The sequence below is a fragment of the Colias philodice genome, chromosome 23 (assembly GCF_061535455.1).
Source record: "Colias philodice isolate Cphi_HAF_F1 chromosome 23, ilColPhil1 Martin Lab GWU primary, whole genome shotgun sequence".
Lineage (NCBI taxonomy): Eukaryota > Metazoa > Arthropoda > Insecta > Lepidoptera > Pieridae > Colias > Colias philodice.
Window position 1 is genome coordinate 8,247,632 of NC_143108.1, and position 17,419 is coordinate 8,265,050.

Genomic DNA, 17,419 nt, shown 5'->3' on the forward strand with positions numbered 1-17,419 from the left:
AGCTATTAACCAATATGAGGTCAAAAATAAAATCCAAGGTGGCGCCGACGAAAATCTGTTATTTTATTTTAGTTTACTTCTTTATTATTAAGAAAATTACACCTATGACGAAAAGATGTCAAATTTTCGTCGGCGCCATCTTGGATTTTGGTTTTAACCTCATATTCGTTAATAGCTACCCCAAAAACCATGAAAATGACACCCATCACGATAATAGTCAAATTTTCGTCGGCGCCATCTTGGATTTTGGTTTTAACCTCATATTCGTTAATAGCTACCCCAAAAACCATGAAAATGACACCCATCACGAAAAAAAGTCAAATTTTCGTCGGCGCCATCTTGGATTTTAGTTTTGACCTCATATTAGTTAATAGCTACCCCAAAAACCATGAAAATGACACCCATGACGAAAAGATGTAAAATTTTCGTCGGCGCCATCTTGGATTTTAGTTTTGACCTCATATTTGTTAAGAGCTACTCCAAAACCTTGAAAATGACACCCATGACGAAAAGATGTAAAATTTTCGTCGGCGCCATCTTGGATTTTAGTTTTGACTCCATATTGGTTAATAGCTACCCCAAAAACTACCCACACTTGCAAATGTGTTTGCTACGTAGGAAAAGTTCAGATTTAAGAGTATCCTAGGTAATGTGTTATGTGACGAATACCTATAATTTATTTCATTCCGACTATTTTTCGGAATAACATACATTTACTAAGAATTGTATACAATGCCGGATTTAATACAGTGCCGGTAACATCATATGTATGATAATAATTCTACATTTCTTAAAAAGCTTTGATATTGTATACAATTCATAGATTATTATTCAATGAAATAATGATGTAAAATAGTCACACTTTTTTAAGTTGTTTGAATATACTAACATACTTATTAGGATCGTACCTACTAATAAAAGTAACAAAATTAATTTTTAAAGTTCCTAGTAATCTTCTGGAATCAATTTCAATAAAAATACATAATATCAAAAATTAAAAATAATATCAAGTATGAAGATGGTCTATAAAATGGAATGCGCTATGTTTACGTGAGCGTGATATTGCCGCGAACAAAGTTACGTCGTTAGATACCTAAATTTGAGTAACGCAGATTTGTGACAGCGTCCTTAAGTATTAAAACGACATATTATAATCGTCATAAAATAGATTGTTACTATATTCCTCGAGAATCTATCCAATGTTGAAAAAGGAATGAAATTGGATACAGTAGTTTTTGAGTTTATCCCGAACAGACAGACAGTCACGGACGAGGATTTTATTTTTTGTAGGTACCATTTTTGGCTCTTCTATTAGAAGACTTTTTGTTAGTATGTCCATCATCCGATTGCAAAGCATTACGTGATAAATTAATATATTATTTGACTTCAACTCGGAATTAAAAAATGCAAGCTAGCGTATTTGTACGTGATGCAATGTAAATAAACAATTATTAACGTTCTGGGATATTTTGCTTACATCTGCAAATAATTGTTGAAGTTAGTTGAGATTTTCATACATAACAAAATGTTTCTAGCTGCTATGGGATCTATAGATTTTTCGTTAAGAAGAAAATTATTTATAAACATACAATATTATAACGTTGGGATGGGATGAAAATCGTTTCTTTTTGCTTAATGTAAATGAGTAAAATATAGATAATAATAGCTGTTGCACTCTAAATACCTACCAGAAAAGGAAGAATGTATTCATCTTTATAGTTAGCTGAAATAAAAATACTTTATGGGTATTTGAGCATTAAGTTGGTTTTATGACTTCTAAACCTTCTGAGTTGGGACAACTGCGTAAAAAAGAAATAAAACAACTTTGATTATAATTATTATAATATTATTCTCAAGTTTCCCCGTAGCGTGCCGTTTTGGCGCGAAAATAAAACGTTTGTCAAGAAGAACTTTCGTTTAGTTTATGTCAATATGCCGCTTGGGTATTTTTTATTATTTTCTTGTTTTTCTTTCGTTAATTCAGATATTTATAATGTTAAAATAGGTACGGATCATCATGTGAATTTGGTGGATAGTAAGTTTTTAAGTTTCACTCTTGACCCAAAACTTTTGTTTGCTTCGAGCGGGAAATTATATAGCAGGTAAGATTTGTTCCTTTTTTCTTTTTCACTTAGTATTTATAATTATCAATACAGAATATAAATTTTATTTAAAGTTACATATTTAATATTTATCATCTTTGCTTCGTCCTGATGTACCTAGATGGTTAAAAAGCAGGTTTGTAAAGTATTTTCTTAAAATGCAATATAATTTTTTTAAATCATAGTTACAAGTGCATTATATTGTTCTTTAATATAACGATAACTTCCTGTTAGTGAAAGTATTATCAGTGTCGGGTATAGTTCTACAGATTACTTCAATAATATTCATTAGATAATAATATATATTATAACAATTTTTATCTCTATAATATCATTGAATTGGATTATGTATTCATCAATCATAATATTAAAATAATAAATGAAATATTATTTTTTATTTAAGTTTAGTTTAAAAATATCCTATGCAGCGTGGTTTGCAAACCAGGGTCAAAAATCAAAATCCCCTATTTAATTTTTTTTTGTAAAATAAAGTTACGCATAAAAAAAACCAAACTGCCAGAATTTTTACAACAAACTATTTTCATTTTAAATTTCGAACGAATCGGTGCGGTAGTTTGTAAAAAGCGTAACAGAAAAACACACTTGTATTTAAAATATTTGTTTTGATAATTTTGTACGTTATTTTCAGCCAAGAATGTAAATGTATGGCATCAGCGTTGTCTCCTGCGTTATTGCGTATCGCTGGACCGTCTACTTCTCATCTCACTTTCAAGAATAACTCGTTGATCATTGAAGATAAAGGTTTAAGTTTGTTTCATTCGGGTACGTATTAGTTAGTTCTTTAAAGAAACGAATCTTCAATGGCGGCGCTTATCATTCCCTCTCGCTCACACACGGCCGTACGGTATGCAAAAAAAAATGGAAAAATAAAATTACTAAAATGTATTTGATTTTCCCTATAATAGTTTTTATCATAAATTTACAATGACAATTATGCATTTGCGAAAGTAAATAATGTTTTATTGGAATTTGACAAAATATGTTCTTTGGGAAAAGTTGTTCAGTTTTATGGGCTTATTACAAGTATTATGGGGATTTTATTACATTCTGTATACGTAAATATGATAATTCATATAAATACACAAATACAATAACAAAAAAGTTTGTCAACAAACAATTTGAAATAATTAATAAAATAATTATCAATTTACGTTATTTTTATTTTCTTTTTTGATGATCCTACCATCTGTCAAAGTCAGCTTTGGCCGCCATTGAAGATTCGTTTCTTTATTGAACTGACTAATAATTGATATAAAGAAATTTATTAATAAAATATTTATGTGTCTATTAACTAGTTAACTAAAAGTATGTGCAATTTTTGTGTATAAGAATATTTTAATAATTAATAGGTATGTATTGATGAATTATTCTAAACATTCAATAGAAAGTTAGTTGACAGGATTTGTATTCGTTTCGTTCGCCAAAAAATATATAGGTTCAAAGTTTACTAAATAAATGAATGTATGTTTATTGACAGTTTTTAATATTTATGTACTGAATATAATTAATTTACTAATCATCGCAAGCTTATGAACATGTGCATGTTTGTGTTTTCCATTTTTGAAAATTAAAATTTAAATTAAAATAGGCGGTTCAGGTCCACAGACTAAAATAAACCAGAGACAATGGGAGAGATTTATAAAGTGGGCAAAGACAAACGGCTTCGAGCTGGTCTTCGCGGTAAATAATAATGAGAGAACTGCTGGCGTATGGGACACGAGTTCCACCCTTGGTCTACTTGGAGCTGCTGATAAAGCTGGCTTCAAGGATATTCAGTGGCAATTGGGATATGGTATGTTGAATTAAGGTATAAGAATAAAGGTTATTTAAAATTTTCTAATTTTATCATTGTGTATCAGCGTATTTGTGTTTATGCTAATATTTTTTAATACATGCCTAATATTCTTTCATTTATGATTTTATTTTAATTATTCTCGTCATTTTCGAATTTTCCGCTAATAATTATTCTTGATGACTTAATTAATTAAAAAGAGCGTGTGTGCCAAATACACGTGTCAGAAGTGAAATTTCTTTGACAAGATTCAAAGATACCAAAATCAGTGACGGTATTATCATGACGCGATCTTAAAATTTTACTCTCAACGCGCCTAAAGCCAAAAAAAGCTTGAAAGATTAATAATATTTTTTTCTACCAAAAGAATGTTCCCACCAAACGATAGAAGAATATCTCAACGACGTGGACACCCTGTCCGTGGTGGACGTCACCAACTGCCTTCGATATAATACCACCGATTTACTCTGTCAAGCCTTTCTTTCTGAAAATAATTTTTGTTTTTCCTCATTTTCGTTTTTTTCCGCTTATTATTCTAATTTGTGTGCCAAGCACACGTGTCAGAACTTCAGAAGTGAAACTTCTTTGGCAAGATTCAAAGATACCAAAATCGTCGCCTAATTCCATGACGTGACGGTATTGCCATGACGCGACCTTGAAATTACTCTCAACGCGCCTAAGCCTTAACGATTAATAATATTTTTTTCTACCATAAGAATGTTCCCACCAAACGATAGAAGAATATCTCAACGACGTGGACACTCTGTCCGTGCTGGCGGGGCGCGGGGCGCTCGCCGGTGACGTCACCAACTGCCTTCGATATAATACTACCGATTTTAGAGACTATGTTATGCTGGCTATTGATGTTATGCCTGCTGTGCTTTTGAATGGGTGGGTTTATCATCTTTACAGCGCTAATATTTGAAAAAATATCGGTCAGTTTTTAGTTTCTATGAAAACATTTGTGAAAAATTACTAAATTGTTGAAAATAAATACAATTTGTGATTTTATTAAGTTGTGTAACTGGCCATTAAATTATATTTTTCTCATTGCTTTTACAATTATTATTTATTTTTGTCTAATAAAAAGATAAGTAATATTTTTTTTTCAAATCATACAGGAACGCATCCTCCCAAGAACTATCTTCCATGTCAGAAAGAGATCGCAAATCTCTTCTAAAGTCACTCACTAAGAGTGACGTGCCACTCTGGGTCACTGAAAAGAGTGAGTACTCACTCGAGTTGGAAAGAGCCGCTGAGTGGCTGGCCAGTTTGGGCTTTGCGGCCAGAAATGGCTTTTCCATACATTTTAGGGAGTTGTTGGAAGAAGAATTATATGAACCTACATTGGTAAGTAGATGCGAATAACAATAAATTAGAGATGTAACGTATTTAAAACATTATAAAAATTGATAATACGTTCAATTTATTCCATTTAATTCAGAGTCACTGCACTTTCATATAGATTGCAATATAAGTTCGGTCCTTAATTTAACGGTAATTTCACCTCGTTGCTATTGTTAAAATAAATAATATAGAGTCATAAATAAATCTCATTTTATTCAAGAATTTATTACGTGACGGAATAGATTTGTGTTTTTTTTTTACTATACAAAACACAGCTTCCTATTATTAGCTCGTTTAAACAAAAAATTACATAAACTCCTTCATAATACATGATATAAAGTATAACATGAGACATTTTTAAATCTTATATATAAAAATGAATCGAAAAAGGTGTTGGTAAGCGCATAACTCGAGAACGGCTGAACCGATTTCGATAATTCGTTTTTTTATTATATTCCTTGAAGTAGGAGGATGGTTCTTATGTAGAGAAAACGTAAACATGTACCACGGGCGAAGCCGGGGCGGACCGCTAGTACCTAATAGATAAAATTGACCATGAGGCGGAATGATGAGGCAGATGATTGTGTTTTTTCTATTCTTTAAAACTGTCTCATTTATAGAGCATTTGCTTTAAAATTAAATATCAAATGTATACTTAATAACACGTTCACTGCGGCACCTAAAATGCCAAACTTACCGTTGTTGCGGCATGTCTTCAATACTTCACATCGGCAAGTTCACCACTGTGCGTCATGAGCCATTTTTATCACATCGCACCTACTGACTTTGAAGGTTAATAATTTCATGAAATTTCAAGATATTTCAAAATTTTTTTTTTCGGATAATAGTATATATAGTCTTGTATATACCGCATAAATAGCTTTTAGTTTGACTCAATAGTTTAAAAGATATGAGGGAAAATGTAAACCCCTGATTTTGTGAAAAATTATTTGCCATCCCGCACTGCGTTGATACGGCATGTTTACAGTAATAGCGATGGGAAACACTGTAAAATAAAACATCGATATCGATATAAATCAATTTTGTATATTTCAGTCTGTTTGTTAACAGATAACGAGATCGTCGATACAAAAAAAAAACACATATAAAACAAGGTACTTGATAGAGTACTATCAGGAAATTGTTCAGTAACTTTTGTTTTAATTTGTTCAGTAACTTTTGTTATAATGTTTTATATTATTTTCACAACTGTCATCACATTTTTGCATTAATGCTACGAAATAAAAGAAAGTAAAAAAACTAAAGCCTCTAAGGTATCATTGTCATTTAAAAATTTGATAACGACGCGTGCGGTCCTGGTACATCACTATGCGAGATTGACACGCGGCGCACTCGCAGTACAGTGCGGCATGAGGTGCTTGTCCATGGCAAAATATTTGACATGCCGCACACAAAAGAAACGGTTTCTTTTCTATGCGTGTGTCCAATATTTTGCCATACGATTTTTAAACGAAATTGAGTCCTACTTCAAACTGTGATCACAAAAATATATTTGTCTCTTTTCTAGTCATTGATTAACATATAAAAAACCTCGCCGCACCACGGTGAAAACTGCGATTTTGGGCGCCGCACTGTGGTGTAGTCGCTGATGGCCCGATACTGGACATGCCGCAGTGAACGTGATAAACATAATTATTTCCACCATTTCAACTACAGAGCTTCTACATGGCGCTCCTATACAAAAACCTAGTAGGCGAGCGCGTACTAGACGTAGACATGACAATATCCAAAGCTAGTTTATTCGCACACTGTACATCGCTGCATCACAAGCCGATACCCGGCGCACTTACACTGTATGGAGCGAACATGGATAGCGAACCCGCTAGATTCTCGCTCAAACTGTCGGAGAGGGAGGAGGGGGGAGATATCATGCAGTTTATATTGGGGCATGATGAAAACGGGTGAGTTTTAGAAGATAAATGTTAAATTTGTTTTATAACTTTTAAAATGTGTAGTAACAAGTTGTTTTTCGTTGTATTTTGGAATGTGGGATTGTTTTTTTAATAATTAAAAGGAGATACTGATACAAATATATCATTGCTATTTTAAAATCTCTCGAGCAAAGTATACTACAGAAATTCTAATTCATGCTAAATTGTTCTCAAGTACAAACGATTTATATTATTATTTAATTGGTTGAAGACAAATGATGTGCAAATTAAATTTAATTTATAATAAATTCCAATGACAACATTTCATGAGCGATAGTGTAAAAACAATCCTTTTAAAATTCAAGATAGCGCAGTCAAACAAAAAATTTCTAAAACAGCCTATTTAGGAATATAATACCAGATAATCATTAACATCTTTATTCCAGGAATATTGTAGTTAACAGCCACGTTATGTACTATGAAGGTGATATTCGACCAGTTGTTAAACGAGTCCGTCCATACAAAACATTACTCATAAACCTGCCTCCTAAATCATTTGGATTCTGGGTTCTAGCCAATACAAAAGTAGACGCATGTCGTGATCTTAATAATACACAAGACAGTATTGAAATTGTTGCTTTAAGCCAAGAAGAGACTAGAAAAGTTAAACGATCAATAGTAAACAACGATATAACAGATGCAGTTGATGAAGAATCTATAGATGGAACAAATAGTGGAATGCCATACGAAAATGTCGCTTTAAAAGGCAGAATTGATAGCATAAATAGAGATTTGAAGAAAATGCAAACTATATTTCAAAGTAAAATGAACGAAGATGCTTTAAAACGCCTCCGACGACATGTTGATAGTAATCATAAACGAGCAGAAAAGAAGTTAAGGAATCGATTTGATGTTGGTGAATTAAAATCAAGTCTTGTTAAGAGATTATTGGATATCACTGATTTAACGGAACCTCTAAACAATGTTATACGCAGAGTTCAAAATACTAATAATTTTATAAGAACCAAACGATTTAAAAAAGAAAGAAAAAATAAGAAACGTCCAAAAGTTAAATCTGCTGTTGAAACAAGAGATAAAGGTTCAAAAAATGAGGATGAAAATAAAGTAAAAAGGAAAGCAAAGATATCCTCTGCAAATAGAGACTTGCTAGATACAAAGAAAATTATTCGCAATGAAGATTCATTACAAGCACTAGATAATAATATTGGTTCTCGAAACGAAATATCCAGGAAACGAAGAAGCATTTATACTAAAAGTGGAACTGATACAAACGAAATATCATCAGAGAATGAAATAGAATTAGACAGTAAAGAAAATTTAAAGTTTTCGAAAATTTTACACAAAATAAAGAAAATGGGTAAAATACCTTTTGATATGATTGACGTAAAAACTGACAATGAAGATTTTGAAGATCAAGATGAAACAAATGCTATTGTTTTAAAAACAAAACTAGAAGATGATGGTGCTGTCATAAGAATTAGTGAAAATCCGAATTTTGGTTTTATAGCGACAACTTTAGAGGACTTTTTATCTTTATTAACAGAACTGAATCAAAACATGAAGAAGGCTTGGAGAGCTGTAAGTCTATTGCAATAACCTACGAAATATTTTTGAGACTTTGTAAATATTAATATTAAATGGTTTTAATTTATAATTTGTTTCATTTTATTAAATGTACCTAAGTAAACAAGGTGTGTCCCGCAGTTTCGTTGGAAAATAAAACCTAGGGAAAAGCTTGTATTTCTATAGTTCGTTTTTTGTTTTATGGAGAAAATCATAGGAACAAATCAATGTTTCCACAGATTATGAATTATTAAGGTAATAAGCAAAATTGACAAGTTTCAATAAAATCTGTTTATTAGTTTCGGCCACTGAGCAATTAGTTTCGAGTTTCGACATGATGCGAGTAACAAACATCTAAATTTGCTAACAGAATATCAATGTGAATTGCCATTTTTTTCAAGTGCGCACGGAATCATTTTTACTTTATCTAATTCATACTTGCTTGTTCAGTAGAAAACAAGTAGGTGATTCATGGCTCAGGTTTTGATTATTGAATTAAATCTAATGGTAGATAAATAAAACGCCAAACGGTGGTACAATGTAGTTTATTTATTATTTAACAACATGGTAGATACACCACTTTCACACTCACAGTAAAGTTAATATGAAAATGGCTACCTCTAAACTTTTATACATAACTAATTAGGAGTAAATAAATTTAACAATGCATTGCAACAGTTAGATACAAATCAATGAGTAGCGAAGAAGCCTATCCTATATGAAACTACACAAGTGATAGTAGAGACAGTTTAAATTGAAACTAATTATTTAAGAGGTAAGGACCGATTCAGAATGGCAGCCTGTGAACAGCCGACTCGGAAACGAATCATAACTTATCAATAACAACAAGGTTTTCACAAAAGCTCAATCCGATTTATTTACCTAAAAACATTTTCAACAATAACCTTTTTTCGTTTTCCTCCATTATTCTAAGTTTAATGTAATCGTGGATAAACTACTAACTTTTCTTTAATAACAATACAACATGCGTATGAACCTCGTTCATATCGGTTTAATGGATTACGATTTAATTTCAATTACACTTTTGTTATACACAACTTTTTAAATATTTAGTTTTAATTTCAGTAAATTTTGCAATTTTAACACTAGATGTCACTAATATTAAAAGCTAACGCACTAAGTGATCTTAAATTGGCCAAATGACTATCCTATCTGAACATTCGGAGGTACGCAGAGGAGACAGGTCGGCAGAAGTGGTAACAATCGGTAGAATAAAATTTAAAGGGCAGTCGGTTGCGACGACTCATCTCCTCTATGTAGCTCCTTGTAACATAATTATATTAAAATATCTATGAAAATTCAATGAAAAGAATGTAAACAAAGACATTACGCACAATATAGACACAATTTTAAAAATATTTTCCAAAGTGCAACAATTCGCAGTCTGTGACACCCGAACGTTTAGTTCGTCGCTCCAAATAATGTCTATTCTACTGGAAACGTCTACAAAATATATAATATGTATATCTAACAATAAATTAATACTGTGTGTATGAAGCTCTTGTGTTAGTGTGGTACGAAGTGTCGTTGTCTCTAAACCGTCTATTTACTAAGTGTTCGCAAAATTGCATTTTGTAATCACTGGACATGTTAACTTATACCTGCTTGTATATTATATGGGTGAGAACAAAATTGTTTTGTTTCCCATAATTTTAGAAGTATCAGCATTATTGCATACGAAATAATCGTTTTCGTAGTATCTTAATATTTAACTCCGATCGTTTTAACTTGAATTCGTAACAATGTCAAAACCCGTTGTGAAGTCCACACGCGCATATCGTCAAGGAAGAAGGAATACGTGGTAGAGTAGAATTTAATAGTGAAGATAGGATAGTGATAGATTTAGATGAAGTCCAATTTTAGATCCAGAAAGTCTTTAAAGTTGTCTAATGTATCGTGTTGCCAGTCAATCAGTCAAAATTTATAAGTGTCGTTATTACTAATCGGTCAGTAATAGTCACATTGGTTTTCACAAGTGTTTTGGCTGTTAGAGAGTAGCAGGGTTAGCGTAAGTATAAGCTGTGTGAATACAAAACTACCAATACAGTAAAGAAGTGCAAATCGATAGAAGAGATAGAGAAATTGAATAAAGAAAGTTAAGAATAGAATTGCCATCGCAGGCCAAAAAGTCATACTTTCTATAAAGAATCTAAACTGATATAAGTATACAAGACAACAATAAAAACATTATATAATTTACCCTGAGTACATAAGTCATAAGATCGATCGATCACTCAACTGATTTTGTTTAAGGAAAATCCAGAAATTGGTCGAGTCACTTAGGATCTTAAAAAGTTATTCTACAGGTGTATCAAATAAGATAGCTTCACAATGGTTTTATTAAATAATTTACAATTATTTCTACGCTACTCGTCTACCTTGTATAAACCTCATTTTATATAATAAGAAATGAATTTCATAACCTCTCTAGTAATTTGAAAGACTTTTGGGTGTGAGTTCATGATAGCGGTAAATATATACATACTTATGTTCGATAAGTACACTCGTAATTCTATTACAGAAACACGTGACAACCATTTGATATCACCCAAATTCCTTCGCGTATTGCGCATCGAAGCAATTTTAAACCTTATGTTAATCGTAATACTATACACCAAACACCTAAAGCTTACATACAAACAGTGGCTCGAAAGCATCTACGTTTGGTTCTGGAGGTTCAGAGCCCGAGACGGACAGACAAATGAAGAGAAAACGACACGCAACACACTTAAGAGCTTACACAGTATCATGCAATCATTAGGACCGAAGAGGCGATGTTTTTGAAATTAGTGACAGTTAGCGAATTTATTTATACATTATGTTACATCTAAATCTCGCTACGTATCAAAATAATTTTCTAAACAACTATTTCTACGTAGTGAGAGCCAACAACGAAGATTATAGTTAGACCTACAGAGAGAAAGATAGAGGAAGGGAAGAAGGGATAGCGAGTAGAGAGAAACAGGTTTGGGGAATGTTTTGTGGGCTGAGCTCGATGGAGACTCGGAATGCCATGAAATATATTTCAATACAAAATATATTTGGAATGTTTATATATATTTAGCTTTTTTACATTATTCTTCATTACATCCGTTCGTATCTGGATTCATGTTTCATTTTCAAAGAAGTAGATACTGAAGAATATGATTTTAGAGTTGATATTTACCGCTCAAGCCCAGGATTTTCAAAATTTTATTGTAAAATTGGTCACGCCAAAATCATTACAAATTTTAACAGGTGTGATTGAACCTTATTACTTACTATTATTGTATATCCCAAATATCTACGAACAACCGTTTAGCTAGAACTGTCATGCGCATACATAGAACTATTATATATGTTAAACCTAGCCTAACACACGTACACTGTGAAATTTTAACTTTAATACCTTAATTATTAGATTGTGAAGTTTTAAATAACGAAGAGATTGATCAACGAAGACCAACCTTGGTGATTGAAGGTGTGAGTGAATGATTAGCTAGAAATGCTTTGCAAGGACTATTGAAGAAAGCTATGAAAATATATCGATGTGCAATAATATGAGAAATATATGGAATTTCATCTCAAAATATAGCATTTTATACATAATCAGAAATTATCGATTCATATTTACATTAGGGTGTATATTGAATAGAATTTGTAGGATTAGATTTTGCAAAGGTAGATTTAATTGACGGGAAAATTCAACAAAAATATGCAGTGATAAGAACGATAGTAAACTGTGGATAGGGGCAGATAGCTTTGAGATAAACGATGTAAATCGGGTATTTGAAGAAGAACGTGACAGATCAGATGATGTTGATGATATTTAAAGTTCTAATAGTGATAGATCAAAAGGGAAGTTCGAAGCTAACGTGAGAGAATGTTAGGGCGCGAGCGGACGGGCCGCGTCACACGCACAGCGATAGATTGTTTTATTCTTATATCACAGCTTTTGACGATAACAAATCTTTTGCATTTGCAGCTTAAGTGGAGTCAAATGTTCGAACAATTTCCTTTTCCATAACATTTTGCCAATCCTTTCCGCGGTGAAACCGGGTTAACCTTTATAGGCATCGCAATATAACCGGCGGATCCGTCTCTACCAACACAAATCGCTCGAATAATTGCTCACACAACATTAACTTTACTCTAAGCATAAAACATCGATAAACATTAGATTCGCGTCCACTACGCTAACTGCTGAACGGAACGACGACAGTTTGGTATCTACAATTACACTCTAAACGAACATTGACCTTATATTAGACATGCAAGAACCGAATGACAACGAAATCGACCGCGTCGCGATCGACAACAACAATATTGTTACCTATGTTAATTTCGATGTGGACATTAAGGCTAGGTCGATTAAGGTACGTTAACCTAACAGAATACGTAGACACGAAGTTCGAACGCATTGCGTAAGCGAGCATGCAAAAGATTTAGAGGCAAAGTCGAAGAGCTGACAGATACGAGAGCAAGCGGCACCCATCGCAAGCTGAGGGGAATTTGGATGAAAACAAATATTACCATCGAATACATTGTTATTTTAATGTAAGTCCGCAGTCTCGAAGAGGAAGGAAAAGATGCAGTCGAACTACACGCGTGCAAGACTTCTTAAATTATTCGCGCTATGAATATCGTTTGTATTAAAAATTTCTTCTTTACACTTAAATAACAATATATCACAAGCGTTAACATATAAAACAGGTTATCCTAATGTCTGATCGCCGGCAGCGATGACTTTTTGACCTGACGCACGTTCTTGTCGGTTTTGTCGAGGCTCTCCATTATTTTATGAATGTATAAAAATATTATTGCTCATTATCAAGCACCAACGCGCCACTAGCCAACTAGTTTCCGAAAAAATTTAGAATTCGAATCTCTCCTACAAAATGTTTGAGCGAATGAGTGGGTCTGAGGGTTACTGCATGTGGGGATGTCGCTACGGTGTGTCGGAGCAAGCGCGCTCACTGCATCACGCATTTGCTTTCGATCTGCGATTTCAGCTCGTTCACTTGCGTTTCAATGGTGTTTTTCAATTCTGGAACATACAAATAAACATATTTAAGTTTCACTGCGTAGACAGCTACCGTATTGATTTATTTTTCCCTTATATTATACGTAGATAGTATAATTTGCTAAGGTTGGCTGACTCCGGCTGGACGGACGTTTAATCTACATGTTTGGGATTGTATCCATCCAAGTGTAAATGCCGCTGAACATGGTGAATAAAAATAGATGTACGTAACAATATGTCTTATTATATTCATAGCGGCGGATAAATTTCGATAAAAAGACCGAATAGTAAATCTAAATCTTAAAAAAAATCGTTAAGTATAAAAGACGAAAATCATGTAAGTAAAGGGTTTTTGTTGACGTAAATTGTTATACTTATTCAGTTTCAAAAATAATAAAGTAATAGTAAAAAAGGTACAGGAAATAGTCAACCGTTAATATCTTAAATATTTACAGACCGAATAAACATGGGTACTAACTCGTGAACTCATCCTGGTCCTCCAGCTCAGCCTCCGCAGCCAGCTCCTCGGGGGTCTTCTTCTTCCTCATCAGCGGGTTGTCGGGTTCCGCCTGCTGTTGTTCCACCATCTCCTCTTTCTTGGGGATTTTGTACTGAAAGGGGAGGGTGTGGATTTTAGAATAAGCAGCAGAAAAATACATTTACGTATTTGTATATTAATTATTATGAGAAATTGTATTTTAATTGAGAGTTATTTTGTTTGTTGAGATTTTTTTATAATACATTAGTTATGTTATGAATGAGTATTGTTATTATTTATTTACAGTGTACATAATATTGTACATAACAAATACAGAACAGTATACATGATAAATAATAAAATAACTTCAGCACGTGCGTTCATCAAACATGTTTTAAACTGTAATCTTCATAAAGTAGATGTATCAATATTTATAAGCCGAGAAGATTTTTATTTCATAAAAAAAAATTATATTTGATTTCAGTTATACTTTCTTCATTTCTTTTCTATAAACTTAAGTATTATCTATTTAAAAATTCTAATCTGTATGCCGCTATCCATACAGAGGTAATAAAGACAATCACAGAGTAAGTAATACCGGTTCTTCTCCACAGATACTGCTTACCGAATCGGTGGTAAATGTTAAAAATGTGTTATGACGTTTGAAGAGTGCATCTAGAAGTCTAATTGAATAAATAAATGTTTCAGTTAGAATATACTAGAAGATAACTACGTAATTAACAACACGACCCAACCAAAACTAAACAGAATTTAAATCGTATATTTCCAATAACTTCTAATCGTTTCAACTGTCCCCAAGGAAAAACTGTCGCCAACAAAGAGGTAAAACCGTAAATATTTTGTTTCTACCGCTTTTCATGTCCAACGGTATTCCTACTGTTAAATTTCCCAGGGGCATAAACTTGTAACAGTCATATTATATTCGAATTGGTACAATTTTTACAATGTTCCAATTATGAAAGAATGAAATTAATTATTTATTTTCATTGAGATAATATTAATATGGAGTCGACACCGCCTACATCACTTATGTTCCACTCAACATACGTCATGTGACGTATGTTGAGCGGTATTTTTTAATGGTTTTAAAGTGAAACGCATCAAACATGATGCCTTCGTGTGTGTTACGATATTGCACAAATAATACAAATAATACGGAAAAGTGCAAAGGAATAACTTTCATCGTTAAGTACCTAACTAGATAATAATTTTTAAAACTTAGTTAGAGCAAAAAAATGGCGCACAGATTTTGTTCGTGGTGTCTCCTCCATACGTAGTAATATTATCTCAATGTTTATTTTATATTATTTTAAACACTTTTGTGTCTGTATAATATGCACAATAGTTAAGATGATAAGCGAATGGTTGGCTCTTTATCATGTTTGTCATCGAGAATTAAAAGTTAACAGAAGGTATTATTGATAATCAACTTATAAAACATGCTTTCAGTCTAATAACTCATGATAAAAACATTGCTGAAACAGTTTCTTATGTAATAAGGAGCTTACGTTATTTTTTAGTAAACACATCATTTAGACTAAAAGCATTCTTTTTTATAACGATGTAATCGTATTCGAATAGTTGCAAAAAACAAAATACAATTTGCGAGAACGAAGAATAATCGGCTTAATTAAGAAGCGAAGAATTACTTCCCAAGGCAATCCTCTTTCTTCTAATCTCCAATTGATTTGCATGAAGCTAGCTAGTTAAATTTAAAATAATTTCTCCTCTCTCCCAAGAGATCTCATTAGAGACAGGATACGGCAAGGATTATTAAAAATGTACTCTAATAACTTATATTAAAATCACATTTAAATTGCCTGTAAGAGGTTTATTTATGTCGTAAAATATGAAAATTGCAAATTGTTAATAATTGTGATTTATTAGCTTTATAAGAACATTTTATTTATTTTTTCATAATTTATAGGATTTAAAATCGGTTTATGAAATAAAACATTTATAATATAGTACCTAATATAATTGCCAGTGTTTCAAACGCGACAAATTTCCAGTCAATAATAATTATTACATACTAGCTTTCCGCCCGCGGCTTCGCCCGCTCAGTCAAAGAAAAATCCGCATAGTTCCCGTTCCCGTGGGATTTCCGGGATTGCGTCATTTTCCCGGGATAAAAAGTAGCCTATGTCCTTTCTCAGGTATCAAAATATCTCCATACCAAATTTCATGCAAATTGGTTGAGTAGTTTAGGCGTGATTGAGTAACAGACAGACAGACAGAGTTACTTTCGCATTTATAATATTAGTATGGATAAGCCAATTACGTAATGTGTAATATTATACCGATGTCCTAAACTTGCTAACGTAAACATTTATGAATGTATGCTATATATCATACAAATAAACCCTGTTTTGAATTCGATATAGGAATCATTTGAACACATAATCAAAACTTGGGACTGGCAATTTAATATTTGTACGAAGCAATAAATTTGAGACGCGATCCTCGAAGGACCTAATTCCGTAAATGAGCATAAAATGATATATATGGCTATGTATCTTGGTATATTAAGCGGGTATTAATGGTAATGTTTGTTATTTTGAATGTTTATTGAATAACACATTTGTTTATAATAAATTCAAGATCTATAGATGTATGAAGTAATATAGTAGGTATAAATATATTAATATTGTATTGTGTTTGATCTGTTAGATTTGATTGCTTTGAAAGCATTGCAATAATTAATAACAAAACAAATATTTATGAAGAGAATTCACAAGGTTACCTCCTTGTGAATTCTCTTCATAAAAAAGAAGTTTACCTCGTAGCATTATTGCAGATCGAACAATATGGCTATTTATTAAAAAAACAAAATTGATACTATTCGAAAAAATAATTGATTTCCTTTAAACTATATTTTATTTGCTATACACTAAATTTTAATTGTAAATTAAACATTGTAATAGGTAAATATTATGAACTTAAGTAAAATGCGCACATAAATGGCTCTTCATAGTGTTTAACTCTCGGGAAATTGATTAAAATATTTTATCGAAGGAGAAACTATGAATCAGTATAGTATTAGTAGTAACGAAACAGATTATAAAAGAAAGGAATTCTGGCGAAGCTTCTTATTCTTCCTTTCTTCATTCTTTATGCATTCTTCTTTCTTCTCTGTGTAGACAAAGCCTCGTAGAAGTC

General features: G+C 32.3%; 2 protein-coding genes across 2 annotated transcripts in view; one reads left to right on the top strand and one right to left on the bottom strand.

Annotated features, from left to right (window-relative positions):
* Positions 1-1,932: 1,932 nt before the first annotated feature.
* On the top strand, positions 1,933-8,771 carry LOC149478180 (heparanase). The gene is made up of 7 exons (XM_089709652.1): positions 1,933-2,102; positions 2,752-2,885; positions 3,721-3,915; positions 4,632-4,806; positions 5,037-5,265; positions 6,940-7,184; positions 7,601-8,771. Exons 1-7 carry the CDS (start codon positions 1,933-1,935, stop codon positions 8,769-8,771), a joined length of 2,319 nt encoding a protein of 772 aa, XP_089565778.1.
* A 496-nt stretch (positions 8,772-9,267) lies between these two features.
* The window catches only part of cpx (synaptic transmission protein complexin), a 176,343-nt gene continuing 168,191 nt past the window's right edge, over positions 9,268-17,419 (bottom strand). The window contains exons 5-6 of the mRNA XM_089709919.1: positions 14,240-14,372; positions 9,268-13,785 (exon numbers count right to left, since the gene is read on the bottom strand). Of these exons, the coding sequence (XP_089566045.1) occupies positions 13,712-13,785; positions 14,240-14,372 (207 nt within the window). The 3' untranslated portion in view covers positions 9,268-13,711. The remainder of the gene's footprint in view (positions 13,786-14,239; positions 14,373-17,419) is intronic.